The 25,037-nt window shown below is 38.6% G+C and overlaps 1 protein-coding gene across 7 annotated transcripts in view; it reads left to right on the top strand.

The window, feature by feature from the left end:
- Positions 1-252: 252 nt before the first annotated feature.
- LOC306870891 (TP53-binding protein 1-like) overlaps positions 253-25,037 on the top strand; it is a gene marked incomplete at its 3' end in the record, with an annotated part of 30,964 nt that continues 6,179 nt past the window's right edge. For 2 of the 7 annotated variants that reach the window (XM_079418408.1, XM_079418407.1), the window contains exons 1-23: positions 253-372; positions 1,525-1,730; positions 1,820-1,901; positions 1,980-2,061; positions 2,190-2,251; positions 2,661-2,777; positions 2,878-2,932; positions 3,159-3,319; positions 3,418-3,544; positions 3,818-3,906; positions 3,987-4,186; positions 4,522-5,791; positions 5,896-6,012; positions 6,164-6,364; positions 6,772-6,838; positions 7,076-7,156; positions 8,119-8,410; positions 8,510-8,569; positions 8,744-8,893; positions 18,381-18,601; positions 18,862-19,008; positions 19,271-19,659; positions 23,750-23,941. In XM_079418408.1, coding sequence (XP_079274534.1) covers positions 1,551-1,730; positions 1,820-1,901; positions 1,980-2,061; positions 2,190-2,251; positions 2,661-2,777; positions 2,878-2,932; positions 3,159-3,319; positions 3,418-3,544; positions 3,818-3,906; positions 3,987-4,186; positions 4,522-5,791; positions 5,896-6,012; positions 6,164-6,364; positions 6,772-6,838; positions 7,076-7,156; positions 8,119-8,410; positions 8,510-8,569; positions 8,744-8,893; positions 18,381-18,601; positions 18,862-19,008; positions 19,271-19,659; positions 23,750-23,941 — 4,342 coding nt within the window. In that variant the 5' untranslated portion in view covers positions 253-372; positions 1,525-1,550. The remainder of the gene's footprint in view (positions 373-1,524; positions 1,731-1,819; positions 1,902-1,979; positions 2,062-2,189; positions 2,252-2,660; positions 2,778-2,877; positions 2,933-3,158; positions 3,320-3,417; positions 3,545-3,817; positions 3,907-3,986; positions 4,187-4,521; positions 5,792-5,895; positions 6,013-6,163; positions 6,365-6,771; positions 6,839-7,075; positions 7,157-8,118; positions 8,411-8,509; positions 8,570-8,743; positions 8,894-18,380; positions 18,602-18,861; positions 19,009-19,270; positions 19,660-23,749; positions 23,942-25,037) is intronic. The other 5 variants (XM_079418412.1, XM_079418411.1, XM_079418410.1 and 2 more) reach the window with 3 other exon arrangements.

Below are 25,037 nucleotides of genomic sequence, written 5' to 3'. Positions count from 1 at the left end.
ACCCCTTATGTCAAAAAAACCATTACTAATAATACTCTTACAGTTATAATTAAGTTTTTTTCTCAATTTAAGGCGTTTTGCAGAGGGTAAAAATAATACACGAAAAGACCCACTGCGGCCTTTAAACATCTGCGCAATTCCGAATCTCGAGGACAAAACCCCGCCTTACCCTTCTCTCTCGGCCAATCAAAACACGTTTTCTGGCTGTTCGGTTGAGCCAGGAACTTTCGTGTCCAATCAACGGCGAGCATTGCTGCAGGGTTTTTGCCGCGAAGTAAAGCTAGGCTGTGAAAGTGTACAGAAGTTCTGTCCGTGCACTCACTGCGCTGAGATGGATTAACGCCTACCAGGGAATCAGGGATCCAGCAGCAAGTAAGACCGCTGTGTTTTACAGGAAGGGCAGCTTTATTTTTAGGTTATAGCTGCAGTGCTTGCTAGCTACCTGCATCATTGTTTGCGCAGTCTCTCCGTGAAAAAGCTGTGGCTTTTCGTAGGAAAATGCGCTGTGTAATAATCCACGTGTTTGAGTCTTAGTAGCGTTAAATCGTTTGTGCATTTCTTGGTGTTGTTTAGTTGTATAGATTTTACTTCTGGGATCATACGCATTGGGTTTACTTGTTGTCTCGTGCAGCCAAGCAGCAGGAAATCTCGCGATTAAAGATTTGTATAAATGAAATTAAGTTGTTTTTTTCATGTACAACTTCTTGGTAAACATGTTCTGTCTAAGATGCATGAAAGTATTACCTTACACACATGCACACGTTTTTGCTTTAATATCCAAAATGATGTAGACTGACATGAGATAAAGACCCTGCATACAGCTTTCAAATCATTTTTTTTTTATTTTTCCTGCCAAGTTACGTGGAGCGAGTCGCCCTTTTATGGGCGCCGCCATGTTTGCATCACATGACCTGAAGCCCAAATACAAAACAAACAAATAAAACAAACAAACAGCAAGATTCGAAGGAAAATATGAAATTGTCTCATGAACAAAAAACACACACAAAAAAGAGAAAAAAATCAGGACAGCACTAAAATTGTGAATATTCTGACATAGAAGAGCATTATTCTGTCTTTCTATTATGTTGTGCTAGCAAAAGGGATTAAAAGCTGCAGAATTAAATTATTTTTGCATCAATTACTATTTTGTTGTTTACCAATGTGAAGCTGCTTTGAATCAAGCTGTATTATCTAAAACACTGGCTCGACTAAAGTACAAACAAAAGTAAAGTTTGAAATCAAGAAGAAACACATGACCAGCATTTTTCTTGGAGTTGACAGAATTACTGATAATAAATAATAACAATAATATGTTCAATATAATTTGCAATAATAAGTTTCTATAGTGATTTCAGCTTGTACACAATGTGATTTACAATGCATAAAAATGCATCTAAGCAAAACCCCTGCCAAACACATAACCTTATTTAGCTTACATTATGAAATAATGTACTTGGAGACATCAGTGGGTTTCATCTGTCGTGTCTGTGTTCTAACCCTCCTGTTTAATCTCTGTGTATGTAGACATCTGCTAACCCTGTCCCATCCCTATGGATCCTGGTGAGAGTGATCTTGATTCAAGTTTTCCTCAGACAGAAAACCCCTGCCTCATAGTGGAGGACTCCCAGCCTGACAGCGTGGCCCTGGAGGACGATCCTGACACCAGCTACTGTGCCCTTCTCGCCCGCCGCCTCTCTAACCTGCAGCCCACATCACAAAGCCCTGTGCTGGTGAGGCATCACAAGCCATAGCAGCATGTGTGTTTTTTCTATAAAGACTCTGTAAAGAAAATTGATATTGAGTCATCATGCCTTTGCAGGAGCTCATTTCTTCCCCTACTAAAAGCCGTTGTTTACAAAGTGGCAGTCAGACTGATAAGAGTGACACTACAGCCCACTCAGGTGAGTAAATTAACTTATGAACTTATGAGATTTCATTTATTATTTGTTTACAGAAAAAGGGTTTTTGATTTGTTTCAGACAATTTGCAGTCCAACCTGGGTTCAGCAGCTACAGAGCATAGTCAAGTTTTTGAAATTCACTCTTATCCTGTCTCAAAAAGGTACTAAAAATATTGAGCTGCCTTGACACCTTTTACAATTTCCATGCAGAGAGAAATATTTAATTTGACTAAAAAGCTGTAATTTAGGTTTTTATCCACTGTCTTTGTTTGTAATTGTGTTTGTGCAGAAGTGTTAAAGAGCACATGGAGTCTGAGGCTAACTCCACCACAAACTGTACAGAGACACATGGTTAGATTTCAAAACAATATACAGTATGCATGTCAGTGTTATTTTAGTATTATTTGTGTACTATTGTAATATTTATTCATTTTTTGAATTTATTTTATGTTTTCTATTTTCACTTTTCAACTTTTTTTAAGTTTCAATTTTTGTGCTTTTGTGGTTTTAATTTGTTTGGGATTCATTTATTTTTATTTCAGTTTTAGTAATTTTAGTACTTCGATTTAAACTTATTTCAGTTAGTTGGTCATTTAATACATCTCTTTTATTTCAGCTTCATTTTGATTAGTTTTAGCTAACTATAACAACACTAAAGCACTGCGGCCATTCATTTCGTAGGATGCTGCCTCCCAAAAGTGTGCTTTATTAATACAGTGTTTGGCAGAATAAATAAATGATTGTGTTAATCTGATCACAGATGAGATGTCTCATTTTGGTCTCTTGGAGCTGTCGGAGAGCCAGGGTGTCTTTGAGGAAGATGAGCAGGATGGAGCTCCTGCAAATAAAACAGATAGTCAGAAACCAGCCAGCCAATGTATGTTTAAATTTTAATGCAAACTATTGATTTGCTACTCTTTAGTTTTTATCATGTTTTTTTTTTTTTTTAAATGGGTTTCTGGTCATTTTTCTGTCAGGTGGATTGAAGAGTTCAGAGAGAACAACAGCCAATCAAGTTGGAAATTCTAAAGGGCAAGAATCTTTTTCAAAAGCATTGAAAACTCAAGATTATTTTTACGGCCTCCCAAGTTGTCAACACGTCCATTGTACAATGCTGAATCAGAGGCTTTAAATTAGTTTTCAGTATTGAAGCCATGAAATTTTAAGAAATAATTATTGTCATAATTGTACAGGTCTAGCTAATGATAGTTTGTCCAGTTTTAGTTTGACAGTTCTAATTTTCTTGATGATATTGTAGGTCAGAGGTCAGTTCAAGCTGCCCCTCGAAGCCTCAGGATGGGGAAAGCAGGAAGCTCAGTATTCAGGCTATACTGCACTCTCAATTAACTGACAGTCAAGAAGATGAAGAAGATGTGCTTGTTTCCTCTCAGGATGACATGTTTGAAAAGGAGAGAAATGGTGTGTAGACCCAAATTATTCCACTTATTATCTGTTGTTGTCTAAATCTGTTTTTTGTTTAGTTTATTGTTGTTATAGAATCATATTCACTATAACAGGCACCAAGGCAGACAGCAGTGTTACAGAACTTGACAGAGAACACCTGCCGACATCCACACCTGCACATAGTCTTCGTTTGCTTCATCTGTCTGGGCAGGGCACACTTGTACAGGAGAGTCTTTCACAGTAAGTGGTTATTCTTAGCATGATTTATTGAAACATTTTCTTTAGTTTGGAGGGTAAAATTATGAATCTAGTATTTTATGGATTATATATAAACTTACTTGACTCTTCAGCTTATAGTTTACCCTGAAATTTAAAATTGTCTTGATTTTCTCAGTTAAGAATGTTAATGATTTTGATGACTGAAAGTTTTAATCCCATTTTGATCTGATCTGTTTCTCTGTGTACACTGAAAAGGTTAATTGTGGCATGCTTATTTTTCTGTCATTTCTTTAGGCAATCTGTTGACTTTGTAGCTGCCACTCAGGACAATTTAAGCCAAGCGCCTTACGTTGTCCCAAATTCACCCACGGAAAAAGAGCAGAGTAAGTGTGTCTCACATACAGATTAGGTTTATGTGATGTAAAAAAAAATTTCAGAAGGATTCCTAAATTATTCCATTTAGATTATAATGAAGCTGCTGCATCCCCAATGGACACATCAGCGCCCCCTGAGGACCAGCCAACAGGGAGAGAGGAGGAGCCAATGGACATGGACCCCTGCCCCAAACCACAACCCACAGCCTCCACTCCAGTGTCCCAGAATTCCCCTGGATTTGTTCTAGAGAAAAGCCTCTCTGTCCCCAGCCAGCCTGAATTCTCACATGTAGGCATCAGTTCTTCAGGTGTACACATGTGGTCACATATGTTGAATTTCAATAGAAATCCAAATTGTTAGGAATTTTGTGTGAGGGTGAAAGATTTTACCATGCAACCATGCAGATTTTGGGCAAACGTTAACCAATAGAAAGCTGTTCAGTTTGAAAGTGACTTCTGTGTGAGCTGTGCTTTATATATTATTACACTACCGACAATAGAAAATGGACCTATTTTGCTAATATGACCACACCTTAATTATGTGTTACAGTTTATAGCATTCCAGTTAAACATGTCTGCACGTTCTTTTATTGACTGTGTATTTTTCATGTTTTCTCAACGTAGGACGTGTTTATTTCCACTCCAAGTCTTGAACCTGGGAACAATAGTCAAGGGACTGAGAGCTCAAAGAAGTTGCCTCATCAAAACAACCCATCAGCAACCGAGTCAGGATCGCCCAAGCAGACTGGCCCAGCGGAGCAGCTAAAAAAGTCTTCAAGCAGCAGTTCACAGCCCTCTGAGGTGGCTGAGTGCTTTCAGTTGGAGCTCAACAGTGAAAACAGCAGTTTTGCTCAGAAGACACAGTTGTTCATTGTGGAGGAGGACAGCCAAGCCACACAGATTGTGGAAGAGGAAGGAACTGTTGGTGCGGACAAGAGTAACTCAAACCCTAAACACCATTCACAAAATGCAAGCAAGAATGTTACAGACCCTGAGCCTGTTACAACATCAAATTCACAAAGCCTTTCCAGGGTGCCTGACTCAAAAAGTACAGCAAAAGCAGAAGACTGCAACCCCTCTCAAAAGCTCTCACAGGTTGTTAATGTAGGGAACCAGAATGCAAGCGCTTCTCCAGGTGCGACTCCATCCCAGCTTGTCGGTGCAGATTGTGTTTCAGACACCCCTAATGTACCACAAACAAGTAAATCCACAGTCGCTGACTGTTCACAAGCCTCGCCATCAGATGACAGACTCAAAACTCCTGTTCCTGTCCCCCAACAGTCTCTGTCTCAGTCAGTCTTGACTGTTTCGTCCCAAAAGAACACTGAGAAGGAAAAAGAAAGTCTTAGTCAAAGCCAGAGACTCAGTCAGCCCATGACACACAGCCACAGTGTTGTTACAGACAGTGTTATAAATACCGCAGAGGAGGAGCGGATGGATGAAGGTGAGATTCAGAGAGAGGTGACCGGTGATGACACTGGGATCAAGCTGGGTTTGTCTCAGAGCCAGGTGCTCTCTCCAGAGCCCATGGAGGAGGAGGAGGAGGAGGAGGAGACGTCCCAGCGTGAACCCAGCAGAGACGACCGCTCCTCCAGTAAAGAGGAGAGCTTCAGTGTCATGGTGCTAGAAGAGAGCCAGAGGGTCTCTCAAGAGAAAGTGAAGGATGGGAGGTCACAGCCGTTCACAAGCTCCTCGCAACCTGTGAGGGGCTCTGTGCAGGACAAACGTGAGGCCACGGCAAAGATCTCAGGGTCTCAGCCGGTGGGATCAACTGAGGTTTCACCTTTGCAGCTTGAGAGAGTGAAGTCCCAGAGCACACAGCCCAGTGATGCAGGACAGCACAAAAAAAACTCGGACAATGCTGCCAACAGAAGTCTGAGCGACAGCTCTGGAGGTGGGATTAAGCCTCAAACAAGTGATCTATTATCCCTACTGATTATGTAACCGGTCTTCAGTAAATTCAACTAGCCGTTTTCTGTTTCTTTCTTTCCTGTCCAGAGCTTCCGTTTCACTTTACATTGCCCAAAGAGGGCGAGCTGATCCGCCCAGCAGTGAGTGCAACTCCTCCACAGATTAGTCAGCTGAAAAAGACACCGCGACACAGCACTCCTATTGGTGGGTGTCCCTTTCTTTTCGTTGCATAACTTATTTGTGTTTAAATATCAGTATGCTGAGAAGAAACTGCACACCCCTCCCTCTTAACCTTCCTGTCCTTGTTGTGGTAAACTATTCTTCTTTTTCTTCGTGCCTTTTTGATGTTTTGCAGAGATGACCTCGTTCTCAGAGCCGTCAGAGGCCGACGTTACCAGGGAGACGACAATGGCGGCCAGTGAGATTTCGGTAGAGGAGAGCAGAGAGGGCGAAGAGCCAGCAGCAGTGGAGCAAGATGGGAAACTGAGTCTCAGGATGAAACTGGTGACACCGGTGGAGGAGGGCAGCTCGGAATCAGAACATTTCAGCCTGCAGAGTAAAAGCTGTGTTTTTTGTTTTTTGTTGTTGTTGATTTTGATACATTGACATTTTCACTCACCGTCCTACACAAAGAACACATAATATAGTTATCATATATAATTGAAATTGCATAATTACAATGATATACTTTTAATTATTTATTTTTATATTTGTATTATATTTATATTTATTTGTATTTTTAACTATTTTTATTTAATTAAAAAATATTATAATAAAAAAATATATATATATATTTATTTAAAAAAAAATTTTTTTTCATTATTATTTCAAACATTGTTATATACTGTCAGGTGTAATGAATTAAGTCAGTAAATAAAGTGAGTATTAAGTTAAGTAAATACTAGTACTGTTTTAAGTGGTCTAAAGTCTAACCCATTAAGCTTGATTTTAATGCTTCCCCAGAACCACCATTAACAGATGAGGAAGGATCTGTCTCCAAGGCTACCACTGTTGCCATGGATGTAACCAGGTAACCTGCAGTGGTTGCTATGCAGAAGCTTATCTGTGGGATGGAATCATTTTTCAGCTGTCACTCACAGCTGCTGATTCTCTGCCTTAGTCATTTTAACACATTTGTAATACAGATCCTTAATAATGCCTCAAACCTGTTTTCTTTTTTTTTCTTTTTTCATTTAAATACTGGACAGAACTGCAGATTTGAGTTTTCATGCGGTATATTATTTCCCTGTTCTTGTCTGTTTTTCAGTCCTTCTGTGTTCAGTCGTGTTCGGGAGGCCCACAGGCAGGTCCAGGTAGAGGATAAAGAGTCCAGTGATCCTTCACTCAGGTGAAATAAGAAAAATGTCACACTTTAAATCACCACTAGCGGTTCATTAGAGATAAAAGTATATGTTTATGCAGTTCTATTTAAAAATAGGGTCATGCTTGTTTTCTGGGTATCTTGAATTATATGCTCTCACAGGGCTGCACAATGAGCATTTGCGACTGAAAATTACTGTGTGCAAAGTTGCAAATGTAAAAATTATTTGTATGCACCGGGTCAAAACATCATGACTTCAGGATTAAAATCCTGTTGTTGATGTTGATCCCTAATGCTTGTTGTGTGCCGTGTAGAAAGCCCAGTTAATTATAATGTTGTGCTGAATTTAAGGCATAGTGCGTCAGTGCATATTGTAAAATACATATTTTGAAATTGGGAGTGGGAGGGTCTTTGTGCTGTCAAATAAAATAATAAAATGCTGTTCTTTTATGCACAAGCAGCTCATTATCCTGTGTTTTCAGTGCTGCTCAGTTTGCAATTAAAGGGATAGTTCAACCAAAAATTTTAATTCTGTCATTAATTTACTCACCTTCATGTTGTTTCAAACCCGTAAGACCTTCGTTCATCTTCAGAATACAAATTAAGATTTTTTTTTATGAAATCTGAGATCTTTCTGACCCTCCATAGACAGCAAGGTTCCCACCACGTTCAAGGCACATAAACTTAGTAAGGACATTGTTAAAATAGTCCAAGTGACATCAGTGGTTGAACCGTAATTTTATGAAGCTGCGAGACTATTTTCTTTTGTGCATAAAGAAAATAAGAACTTTATTCAACAATTCTTCTTTTCTGTCAGTCTTTGATGCGTGTTCACAAAAATACTATGACATATGCTTGCACATTCCTCTGCTTGTAAACAGTGAAACGAAGTTATTAAGGAAGATCATGTGCACTGTACTAAACAAATGTACTCTGTAGTCTTTCTAAAATTCTGCCTGTATGTGTTTGTCTCTCCACTTCTCCAACAGGCAAGCAAGCCAGCTGTTTAGGTCCCCCAACACTAATGACTCAGGGCTGTCTACCAACTGCCCAAAAGAAACAGTGGAGAGCAGAGCCTCAGGCAGAGTCACTGAAGCTGTACCTCTGCACCCTGCTGGTGCGGGAGCAAACTCTGAACCTCTGGTCAGTGGTCTGTCCTCCCCTGCCAAAGAAAAAGAGGTTCTCAGCACTTCTGACAAACCTCAAACACCTGTTCGACAGAGAGCTGTGTCACAGCAAACTAGTGTGGATATCAGCTCGACCACTACCCCACCCAGCAAAGTAAGAAAGTGTTTGTTATTTAGGATACATTTAATGATAAAGTGCTTTAACAGGTGCCATATGTTATATTTTTTCTTTTTGTCTCTTTTGGTTTGTCAGAGAGTGGTGTCTCAGCAGACTAGTTTTGATCAGTCTGGACCGCATAACCTGTCTGGAAGGGTAAAAGATTTCACGAAATGTTTATAATGATTTATTACTTATTGTAAATATGTTAGCCACTAGGTAAAATCCTGCATCATGTCATAGATTGCAAGAAATTATTATTTAGTATGATTAAATATAAAGGGCTGTAACCTTTCAGATGGATCTTTAAGTTTTTTTTTACTCTTAAAGGGAGAACCAAGCACACGAACAAGAACCCATCCAGGACCATCATTGCGCAGACATGTTCGCACCATCCAGGAAGTCCGAACAACGGTCACTCGCGTCATTACAGATGTCTACTATGAAGATGGCAGAGAGGTTGACCGCAAGGTTACCAATGTAAGAAGTGTTGCCTTGGCTAGAACTCCATGATTTTTGTTCATGTTGCTCTGTTTATGACATCTTGTGACAATTAACACTTTTGATTCAGACATGAATAATTTAATCGTGACCAAAAGTGTCTGATAATTGGGACATTACTAGGTAGCAATGTTGGGGGTAACAAGTTACGTAATCAGATTACTTTTTCAAGTAGCTAGTAAAGTAACACATTACTTTTTAATTTACAAGAAAATATCCAAGTTACTTTTTCAAATAAGTAACACCAGTTATTTATTTATTTTCCATTTATTGACTGACAGCTCAAGAGTAAATCAGGAGTAAGTGCACATGTATTGTGTGGATAGTGTAAACATGACGGTTACTGTCGTTCTAGACTAAATGTGAACATACCGAGGCTTATTCATTAGTCATCTCTGCCTGAGGCTTATTCATTACATTTTTGTTGTGAAAAGGCTTTTTACATTTGCCAAAAACAGAAGTTTCTTATATTAAAAACAAAACAACAAGCAAGCTCAGCCAAGATTTAAAAAAAGTAAAGCAAAAGTAACATAACATTACTTTCCATAAGTAACTGACGTAATTACTTTTTTAGAAAGTAATGCAATATTGTAATGTATTTCTTTTAAATGTAACTTTCCCCAACACTGATAAATAATATTTGGCTGGTCATGTCATCTTAATATGGTGGCCCCCGTGAGGCTACCAGGTGCCGGATTAACATAAATTGACCAGATTCAAGAAAGATAAATTGTAAGAATGTTGTTAAGTTTTTCTCATCATAAAGAAAATGTCAGGCTTTGGCTCAACATCCCAATGATTTCATTAAACTTTTGGGGATTTAAAGGGGTCATGAGATGCGATTTTCAAGTTTTCCTTTCTCTTTGGAGTGTTACAAGCTGTTTGTGCATAGATAAGATCCCTGAAGTTGCAAAGACTAAGGTCTCAAAACCAAAGAGATATTCTTTATAAAAGTTAAGACTTGTTCACGCCCCCCCTAAAACGCCTCATTTAAACACACCCCCACATGTCTACATCACGATGTGGGGAGATTTTCATAACACCGCCCAAATGTATACGCAAAGAAAGAGGGCGTGATTTTTTTTTTTTCTCGCTGTAGTGTTGTTGCTGCCGCCAGCGCCATGTTGTGGCGGAAGCGAAAGTACTTTGTTTGGGCTTCCAAAAGAGAACACAACTAGAAATCAGTGGGTTTTTTATTATTTTCTTTTTTATTATTCAGTTTTAATATGACATTTGCTTTTCCAGAACAAAGGTTCAAAAGGAAAGCGATAGTACGGTATACTAGTTACAAATAGATTCCTCTAATGTTCAAAACAAAGGGGTTCCAAACAGATCACAGTGATAACATCAGCAGGGTGTGAGGAAGAAAAAAATAAAAATTAAATAAATATATATAAAAAAGAAAGAATATATATGTATATAATAAAATTATTTATATATATATATATATATATATATATATATATATATATATATATATATTATATATATTTTATATATATATATTTTTATATATATATATATATATATATATATTTTATATATATATATATATATATATATATATATATATATATATATATATTTTATATAAGTATTTTTAAGTATATAAGTATAATTTTTATATAAAAAATAAGTAAATTAATTAATTAAATACAAAAATACTTCGATCACCACATAATATTTAGTTAAATAAATGAGTTACAGAGGTATAATGCAGCATAAAAAACAACGTAAATAAGTTATCTCATTCCTAAGTAATCTAACACAGGCTTCCATATTTTCCAAAATATATCTAGCTTATTACCAATAAATCGTAATTTCTCAATATGAATAATGCCCGCTAGCTCACTCAGCAACAATCGAATGTTGGGACAATGTCAAGTTTCCACCTCTGAAGAATCAATTTCTTTGCAAGAACCATAAATAAAGAAATACCCTGTCTTTCATATGAACTAAAAGAAGGTACAGAAATCACCCCAAAAATGGCAATCATTGGATCTGGAACAATATCTTTTTATACTCTTTTGAAAGCAGGTCAAAAATATCTGTCCAGTACTTATGAAGGTTACAACATGTCCAAAATGAATGTAGAAGTGTACCATCCACAACCTTGCATTTATTGCATATCAGTGACACTTCAGGAAAATTTTGTGCAATTTAGTTTTACACACACATATATATATATATATATATGTATGTAGAGATTTGAATTGAATTAAGTTGTCTCGTATTAATTGAACAATCATGTATATTCTGTAGGCATTCCTCCCATTGCGCATCCTCAATAGTGAAACCTAAATCCTCCTCCCATGCTTTCCTAATTGTAGTTGTGTCACTTTCCACCAGATCTGTTAATACATTATAGAAATATGACACTGCTTTTGAGTTTCCAGCTTTAAATCTGTTTATTTCCTCTTAATTTGTCATGTGTTTTTAGTTGTTCAAAATTAGGAAAATATTTTCTGATGTAGTCTTTAATTTGCAGATATCTGAAAAAGTGAGAATTTGGTAACTCAAACTCTGATTGGAGCTCTTTAAAAGACAGGAAATGCCCATTCATATAAAGTGAGCCAACACAGCTTATTCCCTTCTGTTTCCAAAGCGAAAAAGATTTGTCGTTAAGAGCTGGAATGAAGGCGTGATTCATACATATGGGGCTATAAAGATATACATTAGGAGCTTTAATATATATTTGAATTTGTTTCCAAACTTTTAAAGACTGGCCTATAACAAAGTGATTATTATAGATAAGCTTACTAACCTTACCAGGACTGTTACATAGCGCCTGCAGTGAAGAGTTAGAGCAAAGGGCTTGTTCAATTCTAAGCCATTCCGGTTGTTCACAGGTTCCTTCTAATGGGTCATCATTCCACCAAGAGAATACATTCAAGTGTGCTGCCCAATAATATGCTTTAAAGAAAGGTGACCCAAATCCCCCCTTATCCTTAGATTTAAAAAATTTTGTTTTTTAATTCTTGCTGTTTTATAATTCCATAAAAACTGAAAAATGATCTTGTCTAATTGTTTAAAATAGGATTGTGGTATACATGAAGGGATAGATTGAAATAGGTGGAGGAATCTTGGTAGACTCACCGTCTTTACTGCATTGATTTGACCTATCATTGAAATTGGCAGTGTTCTCCAATAGTCTATGTTATTTTTTTAACTGATCAATCTTCTTTTGCCAGTTGGCTCTTAAAAGGTCTTGTGGTTTTCTAGTTATTATGACACCAAGATAAGTAAAAGAGTTTTCTGCTATTTTGTACGGGGTGGATCTTATATACTGCTGACAAGTGTTGGGCATAGTAGTCATCAGTTCACTTTTTTCCCAATTAACAGTAAATCCTGATATATTCCCAAATTTTGTAATAGAAGAGAGGAGATGTGGAATAGATTTACTAGGATTTTTTATAAACAAAAGTATATTGTCTGCCTAAAGTGAAATGTGTTGTGGGAGGCCACCTATCGTGATTGGTTGGATATCTGCCTGTTGCCGGATATATGCGGCCAAAGGCTCTATCGCAACTACGAAAAGAAATGGGGACAGCGGACAGCCTTGCCTTGTCCCTCTATGAATTGAAAAAGGAGCTGAGACACTATGATTAGTCACTACTGAGGCTTTTGGACAGAAATATATTGTTTTTATCCACTCTCTAAACACATGGCCGAAATCAAATTTCTTCAGGACCGACATCATGTATCCCCATTCTACTTGGTCAAATGCTCTTTGTGCATCCAGTGAAATGACTGCTACTGCTTCTTTATGATTCGAATATAAAACATTGCACAGACGACGTAGATTAAAATACATGTCTGCTTGGCATGAAGCCTGCTTGATCTGGATGTATATCACAGATATTCTTCTTCAACCTATTTGCAATTATTTTCCCAATTATTTTGGTTTCAGTGGGTAGTAAGGAAATCGGTCTGTATGATGACACTAGTAGCCGATCATGACCCGGTTTAGGTATAAGAGCAATATTGGCATCATACATAGATGCAGGAAAACGTCCAGCTTCCTGTGAATGCTTATACATGCGTACCAACAATGGCAAAATAACCTTACTAAATCTTTTGTAAAATTTGATGCTGAACCCATCAGGTCCGTGGGCCTTGTTGTTAGGGAACTCTTTAATAGCATTTTCCACCTCTTCAATGTTTATTTCTTCATCTAGTGTCTTTAAAGCCTCTTTAATTAATTTTGGCAAGTGTAGTCCTTCTAGAAAACTATCAATATTTTTCTGGACAGATTTTCCTATGGAAGTATAAACCTCTGCATAAAACTCTGCAAAATGTATTATTTTTTTTAAAGATTTATTTCCTTTGGATTGGTTATTATTTTTCCCTCTTTGTTCTTAATTTGTCTTAATTGCCGCGCTAAAAGGTTGTGAGGTTTATCACCTAATTCATAGTATCTTTGTTTAACCTTACATAATAACTTTAGCACACTGCTAGATAATAGAGAATTATATTCATACTTTAATGCCATAATTTATTTCAGTAACACAGTATTTGGGCTATTTTTGTGTAAGCTTTCTAATCTGGTAAGAGTTCTTTCTATTTCAGTCATTCTCATCCTAACTTTCTTCCTTTGAGCTATCTCAAATGCTATTATTTCCCCTCTAACTACAGCCTTCAATGCCTCCCATAAATTTGAATCACGCACATCACCCTTATCATTAATTTCTAAAAATCGCTCAATCTTTTTTTCCAGATTTTTATTAAATTCTTCATCTTTTAATAGTGTGTTATTTAACTTCCATCTAAATTCTCCTCTTAAATTATCTAGTCTAATGTCAACTGACTGGGGAGCATGAGCTGATATTATGATATTATAATATTGTGATATTGTGACTTGCATGTATTTGGTACTAAATTTGAATCTAGCAGAAAAAAATCAATGCGCTAATATGACTTGTGCACATGAGAGTAAAAAGAAAAATCTCTATCTGAGGGATTAAGAATTCTCCATATATCTACAATGTTTAGGGATTGCATATACTGTTTTAACATTGCATTAGATTTAGACGTCACACTGGCAATCTGACTCTGTTGTCTATCAAGCACGTTCTCCAGCACACAGTTGAAATCACCTCCAATAATTATATTTGATTCAGAAATACTGGGGATTAGTTTAAATATATTCTTGAAAAAAGAAGGGGTCGTCTTGATTTGGTGCATACAAATTAAAGTAATTTGTTTCGAATTTATAGATCCCAACACAATAATATATCTGCCATTTATATCAGTTATAGTCTTCTGATGAACAAACGGTACATTCTTACATATCAAAATAGCCACACCCCTAGCTTTGGTGGAGAACGTAGACTGATACATTTGTGCAATCCAATTAGACTTTAATCTATTCTCACTTCCCTTCTTTAGATGTGTTTCTTGAATAAAACTTATATCTGCTTTTAAAGATTTAAGACGTAGAAGAACTTTTCCACGCTTTACAGGGCTATTAATTCCCCTAACATTCCAGCTAATAAGCCTAATATTGCCCAGTCTATCATTGGGATCTTTACTGTGAATATCAGTTGACATTTATGTAATTAAGAAAAGATAAATAAATAAAAATTATGAAACCGTACCATAACCAAAACAAGAACATTTGGACCTTCTTTAGAACTTGTATGTTTAAACACAACCAACAGAACGCCCACCCAAATTTTCCCTCCCTCCCACCCACCCTATGCTTCCAAGGAGGGAACTATGAAACTTACAGTAGCTCCACTCCCTCCCATTCACGGAAAAAAAACCTTACCGGCGACTGTATACTATAGCCACTTACACTCCTCCGCAACAGTTCAATATACTGTCCGCTTTAAGGATATATAGTCTTTAATATTCATGTCCATATTTGAACCTTAGGTTTCCTCACTGTGCAAATTCTCGGTAGAGCAGATCACCTTTTATTCAGACATATTGTTAGTTCCATTATGATCACCTTGCACTTCCCTCGTAGATTTCCAGTTTGGGACTGTAGTCATCAGAAACTTTTCAGCATCGGAAGGCATTTCAAAAGTTTTAGTTTCCTCTCCTACCGTCACAATGAATTTCGCCGGGAATTTGAAGCCACATCTTATGTTTCTTTCCTTGCATTTGTTCCTTATGTCATTGAAGTCCTGCTGCTGCTTCATCGTTCCCGACGTTAAATCTGGGTAGATCTGAACACTGTCACATTTAAAACGCAGAGGAGCCTTCTGTCTTGCTAGGCGTAGTACGAGCTCTTTCACTTGGAGATGGTGCAGTCTAGCAATGATAGCTCGCGGTCTATTGCCGGCAGCTGGCCTCGCGCTTCTGTGAGCCATGTCGATTTGGATCGGTTTATCAAAGTTATCTTGCCCAAGCAACTCTGGAAGTAATGAGCTGACGAACTCAGAGGGCTTGCCATTTTCCAACTTCTCTTTGATTCCCATTATGGGGATATTGTGCCTGCGAGAACGCGACTCCAGATCCTCCAGCTTTGCCTGTATGAGAGCCGACTCAGTAGCCATCTTTGCATTTAGCCTCTCAAGGGATTCAATCCGGCCTTCATGAGCCTGCACAGCCTCCTCTGTTTCTTCAACTCGAGCAGTCATGTCAGTCAGCGCCGATGACACATTAGAAAGTGTAGAAGATTCGCCCAGTCTTTGATCCACTGTCTTATTCAAAGCACTGATTGCAGACCTAAGATCCTCATTTGTAGTCGGCGTAGGTTTAGCCTCAGCTTCACCTGCGATTGCCTCGGCAACTTTTGCGCCCTCTTCCGCTCCTTTTTACGATTTCTTAACTTTATTTGGCTTCGTCATGTTGCGGTGTAGATCTTAATATATTCAGCTAGAAAACAGTTTATTATTTTGCCTTATTTAGGACATTTTTTAAATATTGAAGCGGAGCCAAGAAACACACGTCTACTCCATGCGTGTACAAACCGGAAGCCTAGAAATCAGTGGATAAGTTGTATTTACAACACTGTTCCAGAGCAGTACAATGCAAATATTCGAGTGTGTGCGGATTTATGGATCTATGGATTTATCAATTTATGGAGGACTATTTCCTGAACCTGGCAGGAGAGTAGCCTGCAATGCTGGCTTGCACAAAGGCTGTTTCTATAAAGTGGGGCAATTCCAACTTTGCAAGGACAGTCTGACGCTTCTGACTCACAGCCTGTAAGTACGTTTCTGCTACTGACTATTCAAATACACGTTTTGAGCAGTGTAGAGTAGTGCTTGTTGTTTGTTGTTTCTCCAACAAGGAGAATGTGTCATGTGCCGTGCCGTGTAAAAAGACAGTATAAGTCATTATAATCAGTAATTATGTCCCCACTGGATGCAACAAATGCTTAGTTTATAATAGGTTTTATTGTTTTAGTCTCATCGCTCTGGGACATGGCATCACAGTACGGTAAGGAAATGTTACGCACAGTGCGTAACATTTCCGTCTCATGCTTGAGGTATTCGTCCAATCACAGCGCACTGGATAGCTGGCCAATCAGAGCACGCCTCGCTTCTCAGAACAATGAGCTTTGTAAAAATCGGTGCGTTTCAGAAAGACGGGGCATAGAGGAGCAACAATAATGTACAGTATGTGGAAAATGTGTTTTTTTTACTTTAAACCAAGTCAAGTCAAGTCACCTTTATTTATATAGCGCTTTTAACAGTGTAAATTGTGTCAAAGCAACTGCACAATATCCCAAAAAAAAAAAAAAAGGAAATAGTGTGTCAATAGTGTAAAATGAAACAAAAAAAAATTTGCAATCAGGTCGACGATATCGCTGGAAATTAATTGTCCCCAACTAAGCAAGCCAGAGGCGACAGCGGCAAGGAACCAAAACTCCATCAGAGACAGAATGGAGAAAAAAACCTTGGGAGAAACCAGGCTCAGTCGGGGGCCAGTTCTCCTCTGGCCAAACAAACCAGCAGTTCAATTCCAACTGCAGCAAAGTCAGATTGTAAGGTCTCAACTGGTTCCAGTGGTCATTTGGTAATTCTGTATGTTGTCTGAGCGTTGGAATCCTTCGAAATCCTCTGAGGGGTTGGCATTATCTTTTCTCAGGTGTTCGGTCATCTCAGATCATTTAGGGGTTGGATCCAGACTGAAGCTTCTGTCATTCCTAGTTACCACGGGATGTTCCGTGGCAGAAACAGAGACAAATAGAGACATAATTAGCGTAGCTGCTGTTCCATCTAAGCAAAAAATGATTTGTTCAACCCAAGCTAAAGAATAATAATAATGTACATTTGATCAGATATACTACAGTACAAGATTATAAGATGCATTATGTGAATGTTTGGCTAAAGAGATGTGTCTTTAATCTAGATTTAAACATAGAGAGTGTGTCTGAACCCCGAACGTTATCAGGAAGGCTATTCCAAAGTTTAGGAGCCAAATGTGAAAAAGCTCTACCTCCTTTAGTGGACTTTGCTATCTTAGGTACTACCAAAAGTCCAGAGTTTTGCGACCTTAGAGAGCGGGTTGGATTGTAGCGTGGTAGAAGACAAGTTAGGTACGCAGGAGCTAAGCTATTTAGGGCCTTATAGGCAAGTAATAATATTTTGTAAATGATACGGAACTGAATAGGTAGCCAGTGCAGAGACTGTAAAATTGGGGTAATATGATCATATTTTCTTGACCTGGTAAGAACTCTAGACGCTGCATTTTGGACTATCTGTAGCTTGTTTATTGAAGATGCAGGACAACCAGCTAGCAGTGCATTACAATAGTCCAGTCTAGAGGTCATGAATGCATGAACTAGCTTTTCTGCATCAGAAACAGGTAGCATGTTTCGAAGCTTGGCAATGTTTCTAAGATGGAAGAATGCTGTTTTTGTAACATGGGAAATATGATTTTCAAAGGACAAGTTGCTGTCTAATATAACACCCAGATTTTTGACTTTAGAGGATGTGACGGCGCATCCGTCTAGTTGCAAATTGTAATCCAAGAGATTCTGTGTATTGTTTTTTGGTCCAATAAGTAATATCTCTGTCTTATCTGAATTTAATAGAAGGAAATTATTGGTCATCCAATCTTTTACATTTTTTACACAATCTATTACCTTAGTTTAGAAGTTTCATCTGGTTTTGTTGAGATATATAGTTGAGTATCATCAGCATAACAATGAAAACTAATCCCGTATTTTCTAATAATATTACCAAGAGGTAGCATGTATATTGAAAATAGCAGAGGACCTAGGACTGATCCTTGTGGTACTCCATACTTTAATTGTGATAATTGTGATGACTCTCCATTTAAATGAACAAAGTGGTAGCGATCGGACAGGTATGATTTAAACCACCTTAAAGCCTGTTTCTTTCTTTCGTTTTTTGTGAGGGGACATGACTTTAAAAGTATTTTAGAAGTACCACTTATTGCCTTAGGTGTAAATGTTTTTAATGTGGAAAATATTACTTGGTGCACTTTGTGGTTTTAGGTACAGATTAAGCTGATAAACAAATCTCTGCAATATCTTTTCTCCAAGGAGTCAGAGGAACCCGTGGTGGATCGCTGCGTCGTAGACAGTGACATCTCACCCTCCCGCACAGGAAGCTCCATGACATCAGGAGACCTGGCTGACGTCAGTTCACTCTCCTCGAAGGCCCCATCACACCACAGCTCCAGTGGGACAAGCAGCACAGGCCTGGGTCCTATCAGAATGCCAGATTTTTTAATGCCCCCCAGCCGAGGGGCCAAGTCTGGCCGGTGAGAAGTCTTCCTGTCTCTGTTTCCATTACTAACACTCTGCGGTTAACACATGAGTCTCGGTTGTAGGGAAGTAGGCACTGTTGCGTAGAATGTCCTGTGTGTTATTGTCAATACGTTTCAGTAGAGCATGTTCTCACCTTCTTGTTATTGGACACGGTATGATTTTATTATCTTCTCATGGCTGCTGCTCCCATACACATTTGGTCGAGGGCGTTTCAGCTGAGCGCATCCTCTCCTTGTGTGTGTTTGAACCCCAGGTGGGGGGGGTGGCAGCAGCCAAGGAGTCACACAGTGGTGGTGGGGTCAGAGGTGACGGATGCACGGGGGTCTCGGGTCACCACCCAGCTGAGCCCCCGTGGCCGTGGCCGGCGAGGAAGGCCTCCTTCCCGCGGCCCGCTGTCCAGGTGAGGCTCTCTTGGAAAAGCTGGCAGGGTCCAAGACACTCTTTGTATTAGATGCTGATTTATAGCCACTGTTTTTAATCATCGTGCATGATCCTTGTTCCTTGTTTCCCCAAATATGACTTAGTCATTAGTATTAACTCAAACGCTTCCCTTTGTAGCACATGGATGAGCTCTCTGTTTCCATAATTAATGATTGTTGTAATGCTCATTGTGTCAATTTTTTGGTTTTATTCTCTCTCCATCACCTAATACTGACTCTCAGAGGTGGCAGGACAGGACAGAGAGGTGGTGCCCATGGCCAGGGTGCATCATCCTCAGAAGAGGAGCACTTTGCCCAAAGGCATGTCCAAGCACCGGGCAGCCCAGTAGAGCCCAGTGCTACAAGCCGCTCTGAATCGCTCAACACCACCTCCCCAGATAACAGTGCTGGGTGCAGCAGTTTTGTTGGGTTGCGTGTGTTGGCCAAGTGGTCATCCAACTCGTATTTCTATTCTGGGAGTATCACTCGAGACCTGGGAGAGAACCATTTCCGCCTTCTGTTCGATGACAACCAGGAGTGTGAAGTACAAGGAAAAGACATCTTGCTCTGTGACCCCATTCCTGTAGAGACGGAAGTCACTGCCTTAACCGAGGAGGAGTACTTTAAAATAGGTAAGCAGGATCAAAAAAACGATTTAACACTTTCCTAGGGATATAACGATGTACCCTGAGCCATTTGAAAATCAATACAAATATGTGATGATTTAAATTGGTTGATGTTAAACAAGTCAACTTGTGATACAGTTGGGGGTGGGAGTTTATATGAATGTATCTCTGAGGGGAACTGACTGTCTTTAGAAAAGTTTAGATGGTATTTTCTTTTCCTCTTGCCTCTGTATAATGCATATTACAGTAGTGTTCATAAGCGCGCTGTATCGCTGCTGTTCCATAAGCGCTACCTGCTGGCATCTCATTCAGCCCGTCTGCTGTTTCTGTTTCATGCAGAGATGCTTTATGTAGTATAATAATTTCACATTACTGAATTCAGAAATGTATCATTTTGAAATGATACAATCTAATTTAGATTAAAAACTGCTCATGTTGCATGTATGCAGCATCTTTGTTTGGATTGTTATTAAAATACAGTGGTTGCCTCTGATTTCTTTTATTTGGGTTATTTATTTGATTTGGGGTTTGTTTTAAAATGTCAATTTACTTTGTACAAATTACTATTTAACATATTTCAGTTTCACAAAGAAATGTGCTGCATTTGTCCAATCAATAAGAAGGACACCTTTTCATTTATAATTTGTCATAAATCTCATTTTGGTAAAAAAATAATTGTATCATGTAATTATATCATGTAATCAGTATCGTGAATCGTGAGTTGAGTGAATCGTTACATCCCTAGACATTACAGAATCATTACCTATCTGTCTGTTTGTCTGCCTATATATCATTCTTCCTGTCTGTCTGTCTGTCTGTCTGTCTGTTATTCTGTCTATAGCCCGATTCGGACAGTAATTGTTTCTCAGGGGAACGTAAGGGATTTTCACCATATACAGGGGGTAGTTGGTGATTTAATTGCCGTCCGAATCCAAGACGTCTGTGTTTTTCTCTTACCACCCCCGTGAAAATCCCCGGCCAAATTACCTACTGTTTTTTGACAAACACCAAGGTCGTGTGGTAATTTAATTGCCGTCCGAATTCACATCTCTGAGTTTACGAGAAGAAATCAATTCAAAATTCAGCATTTAAACCCTTTTTGGGCACTCCAGAGCACCGTATGGTAACTGTTGTACTTCGGTGTAATTTGCATACATATTTATTTCTGAAATGCTGGAAATTAAGTAACTTATTTAAAAGAACAGCGAGTGAGAGCAGAAAGAGAAGAAAAGCAAGTCAACATTCGAAGTGGGTTTATTATGGCAGCGGCAAGTATGCAATACAATTTTAAAATGTGTATTATAAACGGATATAGCGTATAATTATATACAACTATAGCGCGTATTTTCCTATTTTTAAACAGGAGATTTAAATAATCAAATAATAAATAGTATTATACATTATAAAATATGCTTGGAATAATAAGAATATATTTTACATAAGTATTTTAAAATACATTTTACACAATAATAAGAATAAATAAATTTGTAAATTATTTATGGCACACAATCATGTGACTGGCCACGTGAGCAGCGCGTTCTCTGGTTCGCAGGGTCACAGAACTCACTCCACTGTGAATAAATCACCGTCCGAATCCATGAGTTTTATCACTGAGGTGATATGTAAATTAATTTTTACAGACGTCCATATGAGAAACAATTACCGTCCGAATCGGGCTTATGTCTATATATCTTGTAGGGCTGGGCGATATATTGAACGCGATGATCATGTGCATCTCGTCAGTAAAGCCGGTTCCGTGATTAGCAGTAAATCTCCATCACCTGCTTTCAAATGGAGCGGCATTTAATAAACAGAGCCATAGTTCACTGACAAGCAACTCAGATATTGATATATATACAGGTCCTTTTCAAAAAATTAGCATATTGTGATAAAGTTCATTATTTTCTGTAATGTACTGATAAACATTAGACTTTCATATATTTTAGATTCATTACAACACAACTGAAGTAGTTCAAGCCTTTTATTGTTTTAATATTGATGATTTTGGCATACAGCTCATGAAAACCTAAAATTCCTATCTCAAAAAATTAGCATATTTCATCCGACCAATAAAAGAAAAGTGTTTTTAATACAGAAAAAGTCAACCTTCAAATAATTATGTTCAGTTATGCACTCAATACTTGGTCGGGAATCCTTTTGCAGAAATGACTGCTTCAATGCGGCGTGGCATGGAGGCAATCAGCCTGTGGCACTGCTGAGGTGTTATGGAGGCCCAGGATGCTTCGATAGCGGCCTTAAGCTCATCCAGAGTGTTGGGTCTTGCATCTCTCAACTTTCTCTTCACAATATCCCACAGATTCTCTATGGGGTTCAGGTCAGGAGAGTTGGCAGGCCAATTGAGCACAGTAATACCATGGTCAGTAAACCATTTACCAGTGGTTTTGGCACTGTGAGCAGGTGCCAGGTCGTGCTGAAAAATGAAATCTTCATCTCCATAAAGCTTTTCAGCAGATGGAAGCATGAAGTGCTCCAAAATCTCCTGATAGCTAGCTGCATTGACTCTGCCCTTGATAAAACACAGTGGACCAACACCAGCATCACTGACTGTGGGTACTTGGCACTGGACTTCATGCATTTTGGCATTTCCCACTCCCCAGTCTTCCTCCAGACTCTGGCACCTTGATTTCCGAATTACATGCAAAATTTGCTTTCATCCGAAAAAAGTACTTTGGACCACTGAGCAACAGTCCAGTGCTGCTTCTCTGTAGCCCAGGTCAGGCGCTTCTGCCGCTGTTTCTGGTTCAAAAGTGGCTTGACCTGGGGAGTGCGGCACCTGTAGCCCATTTCCTGCACACGCCTGTACACGGTGGCTCTGGATGTTTCTACTCCAGACTCAGTCCACTGCTTCCGCAGGTCCCCCAAGGTCTGGAATCGGTCCTTCTCCACAATCTTCCTCAGGGTCCGGTCACCTCTTCTCGTTGTGCTGCGTTTTCTGTCACACTTTTTCCTTCCCACAGACTTCCCACTGAGGTGCCTTGATACAGCACTCTGGGAACAGCCTATTCGTTCAGAAATTTCTTTCTGTGTCTTACCCTCTTGCTTGAGGGTGTCAATGATGGCCTTCTGGACAGCAGTCAGGTCGGCAGTCTTACCCATGATTGCGGTTTTGAGTAATGAACCAGGCTGGGAGTTTTTAAAAGCCTCAGGAATCTTTTGCAGGTGTTTAGAGTTAATTAGTTGATTCAGATGATTAGGTTAATAGCTCGTTTAGATAACCTTTTCATGATATGCTAATTTTTTGAGATAGCAATTTTGGGTTTTCATGAGCTGTATGCCAAAATCATCCATATTAAAACAATAAAAGGCTTGAACTACTTCAGTTGTGTTGTAATGAATCTAAAATATATGAAAGTCTAATGTTTATCAGTACATTACAGAAAATAATGAACTTTATCACAATATGCTAATTTTTTGAAAAGGACCTGTATATATGCTGCTCCATCTGAAAGCAGGTGATGGAGATTTACAGCTAATCACGGAACCGGCTTTACTGATAAGATGCGCATGACAATCGCATGCAATATATCGCCCAGCCCTAATATCTTGCTGTCTGTCTTTCTATTGGTCTATTATATGTGTATATGTCTTTGTCTGTCTGTCGTTCTATCTTTGTGTATAAATCTTTTGCCTCCCTGTGTATGTATACCTTTCTGCCTGTTTGTCTTTTGTGTATATAGATCTTTCTGTTTGTTTGTATACTTTTCTGTCTGTCATTCTATGTTTGTCTGTTTTTCCTGTCTGTTCTTTATTTGTCATTTTATCTGTCTTTGTCTATATATCTTTCTGTCTGTCATTCTATGCATCTTTGTCTGTCTGCCTGTTGTTCAGTCCACCTTTGCCTATCTTTATATGTATCGGTCTGTCTGTTGTTCTATCTACCTTTGTCTATTTCTGTCTTTCGAAAATGTGCATAATCCATATGATGTTTTTATTGTTATGGTCTAATGATTATTTAGTTATTTTGTGTCAAAATGCAGAAAAAAAAATGGGTAAGGAACATTAAAACAAGTAATTATTTTTGGGAAAAAAATATAATGTGGGGGGAAAAAACTGATGCTTTGTCTCTGGTATTCAGGTGTGGTGAAGGGTCATAAGACTCAAGGCTCTGAGTTCCTTTACTGTGTGGAGAAAGATGGTCGGAGTAATTGGTACAGCAGAACGTCTGTGATTCTCAGCATGGAGCAAGGCAACCGCCTGAGGGAGCAGTTTGGACTGGGACCCTATGAACCATCTACACCCCAAACCATGGCCTCTGATATCAGCCTTGGTGAGTCTTCAATTGACCTGTTCAAACCTGTGAAAGTGGAAACAAGTTCTGGATCCGGGCAAATTATGGAAACAAACATCTATAATTTAATGAAACTTAAAGGGGTCCCATTATGCTTTTTCACTTTTTGAATTTTACTCGGTGTGTAGTATGTATGGTTGGGCATAAAAAAGTTCTACAAAGTTACAAATCTCCAAAGGGAGATATTTCGTTTTTAAAAAAAATCCCTTTTCAAGAACTACAACAAACGGCTCGTTTGGACTACAGTGTTGTTTTCCGGGTGTTGTGACATCACAAAGCGGCCCATTAGAATATCATTAAAATAAATCGGAAATTGTAATGGTTGGGGGCAGGGGGGTAAATTTAATCTAACAGTAGGGGGGGACAATTTCTCGAGCAATTTTTGAAGGGGACACAAATAATACAATCAAAATTGCACTTGTACGGATAGATATGTGTACACAGCATGTGTATAGCATGGAGACCGTGTTTAAATATGAGTTCAGCTCATATTGTTCACCACGCGGCCATATTATAAATATTATTTTGTGTCCTCCACATAGTATTTAGGTTTCATCTAGGACTGAGGACTTCTCTTTAGATATTCACTGATCTGCCACTTAACATCATATTGAGCAAAACCCAACACATCGGTAGGTTTACAATATTTGCCTAATATCAGTTCACACACAGGCTTATCGCCGTGTTAAGTAATAGTGGGTGACAAGCTACGGAATTAAGCTTGGTAACCTTATAATCGCTCACAGAAAAATACATTGGATGGATATCATAATTTTTGTCTCCCCCGTCCCCCCCGGGATTTACGCCTATGTTTGGGGGGTGGGGAGGGGTGAGGTCATGGTGTATCAGACAAGACGATGAAGTGCTGCTGTAGCATCAAGTTCTGAATAATTATGTATGTAAATATGTATGTTAAAATTATGAAAACGTTTTTTTATAAATTGCTGACAGTACAATACTGGACAATGATGTAATCTGCAGAATTTACACTTCAATTATGAGACTTAGACAGTGTTTCCCATACATTGATTTATTTGTGGCGCCCATCACAATATCAAAACTGACCGCCACAAAT

Source organism: Barbus barbus (assembly GCF_936440315.1).
Source record: "Barbus barbus genome assembly, chromosome: 1".
In the NCBI taxonomy this organism is placed as follows: domain Eukaryota; kingdom Metazoa; phylum Chordata; class Actinopteri; order Cypriniformes; family Cyprinidae; genus Barbus; species Barbus barbus.
The sequence above is the reverse complement of the archived record's forward strand: the minus strand, read 5'-3'. Positions and strand labels throughout refer to the sequence as shown.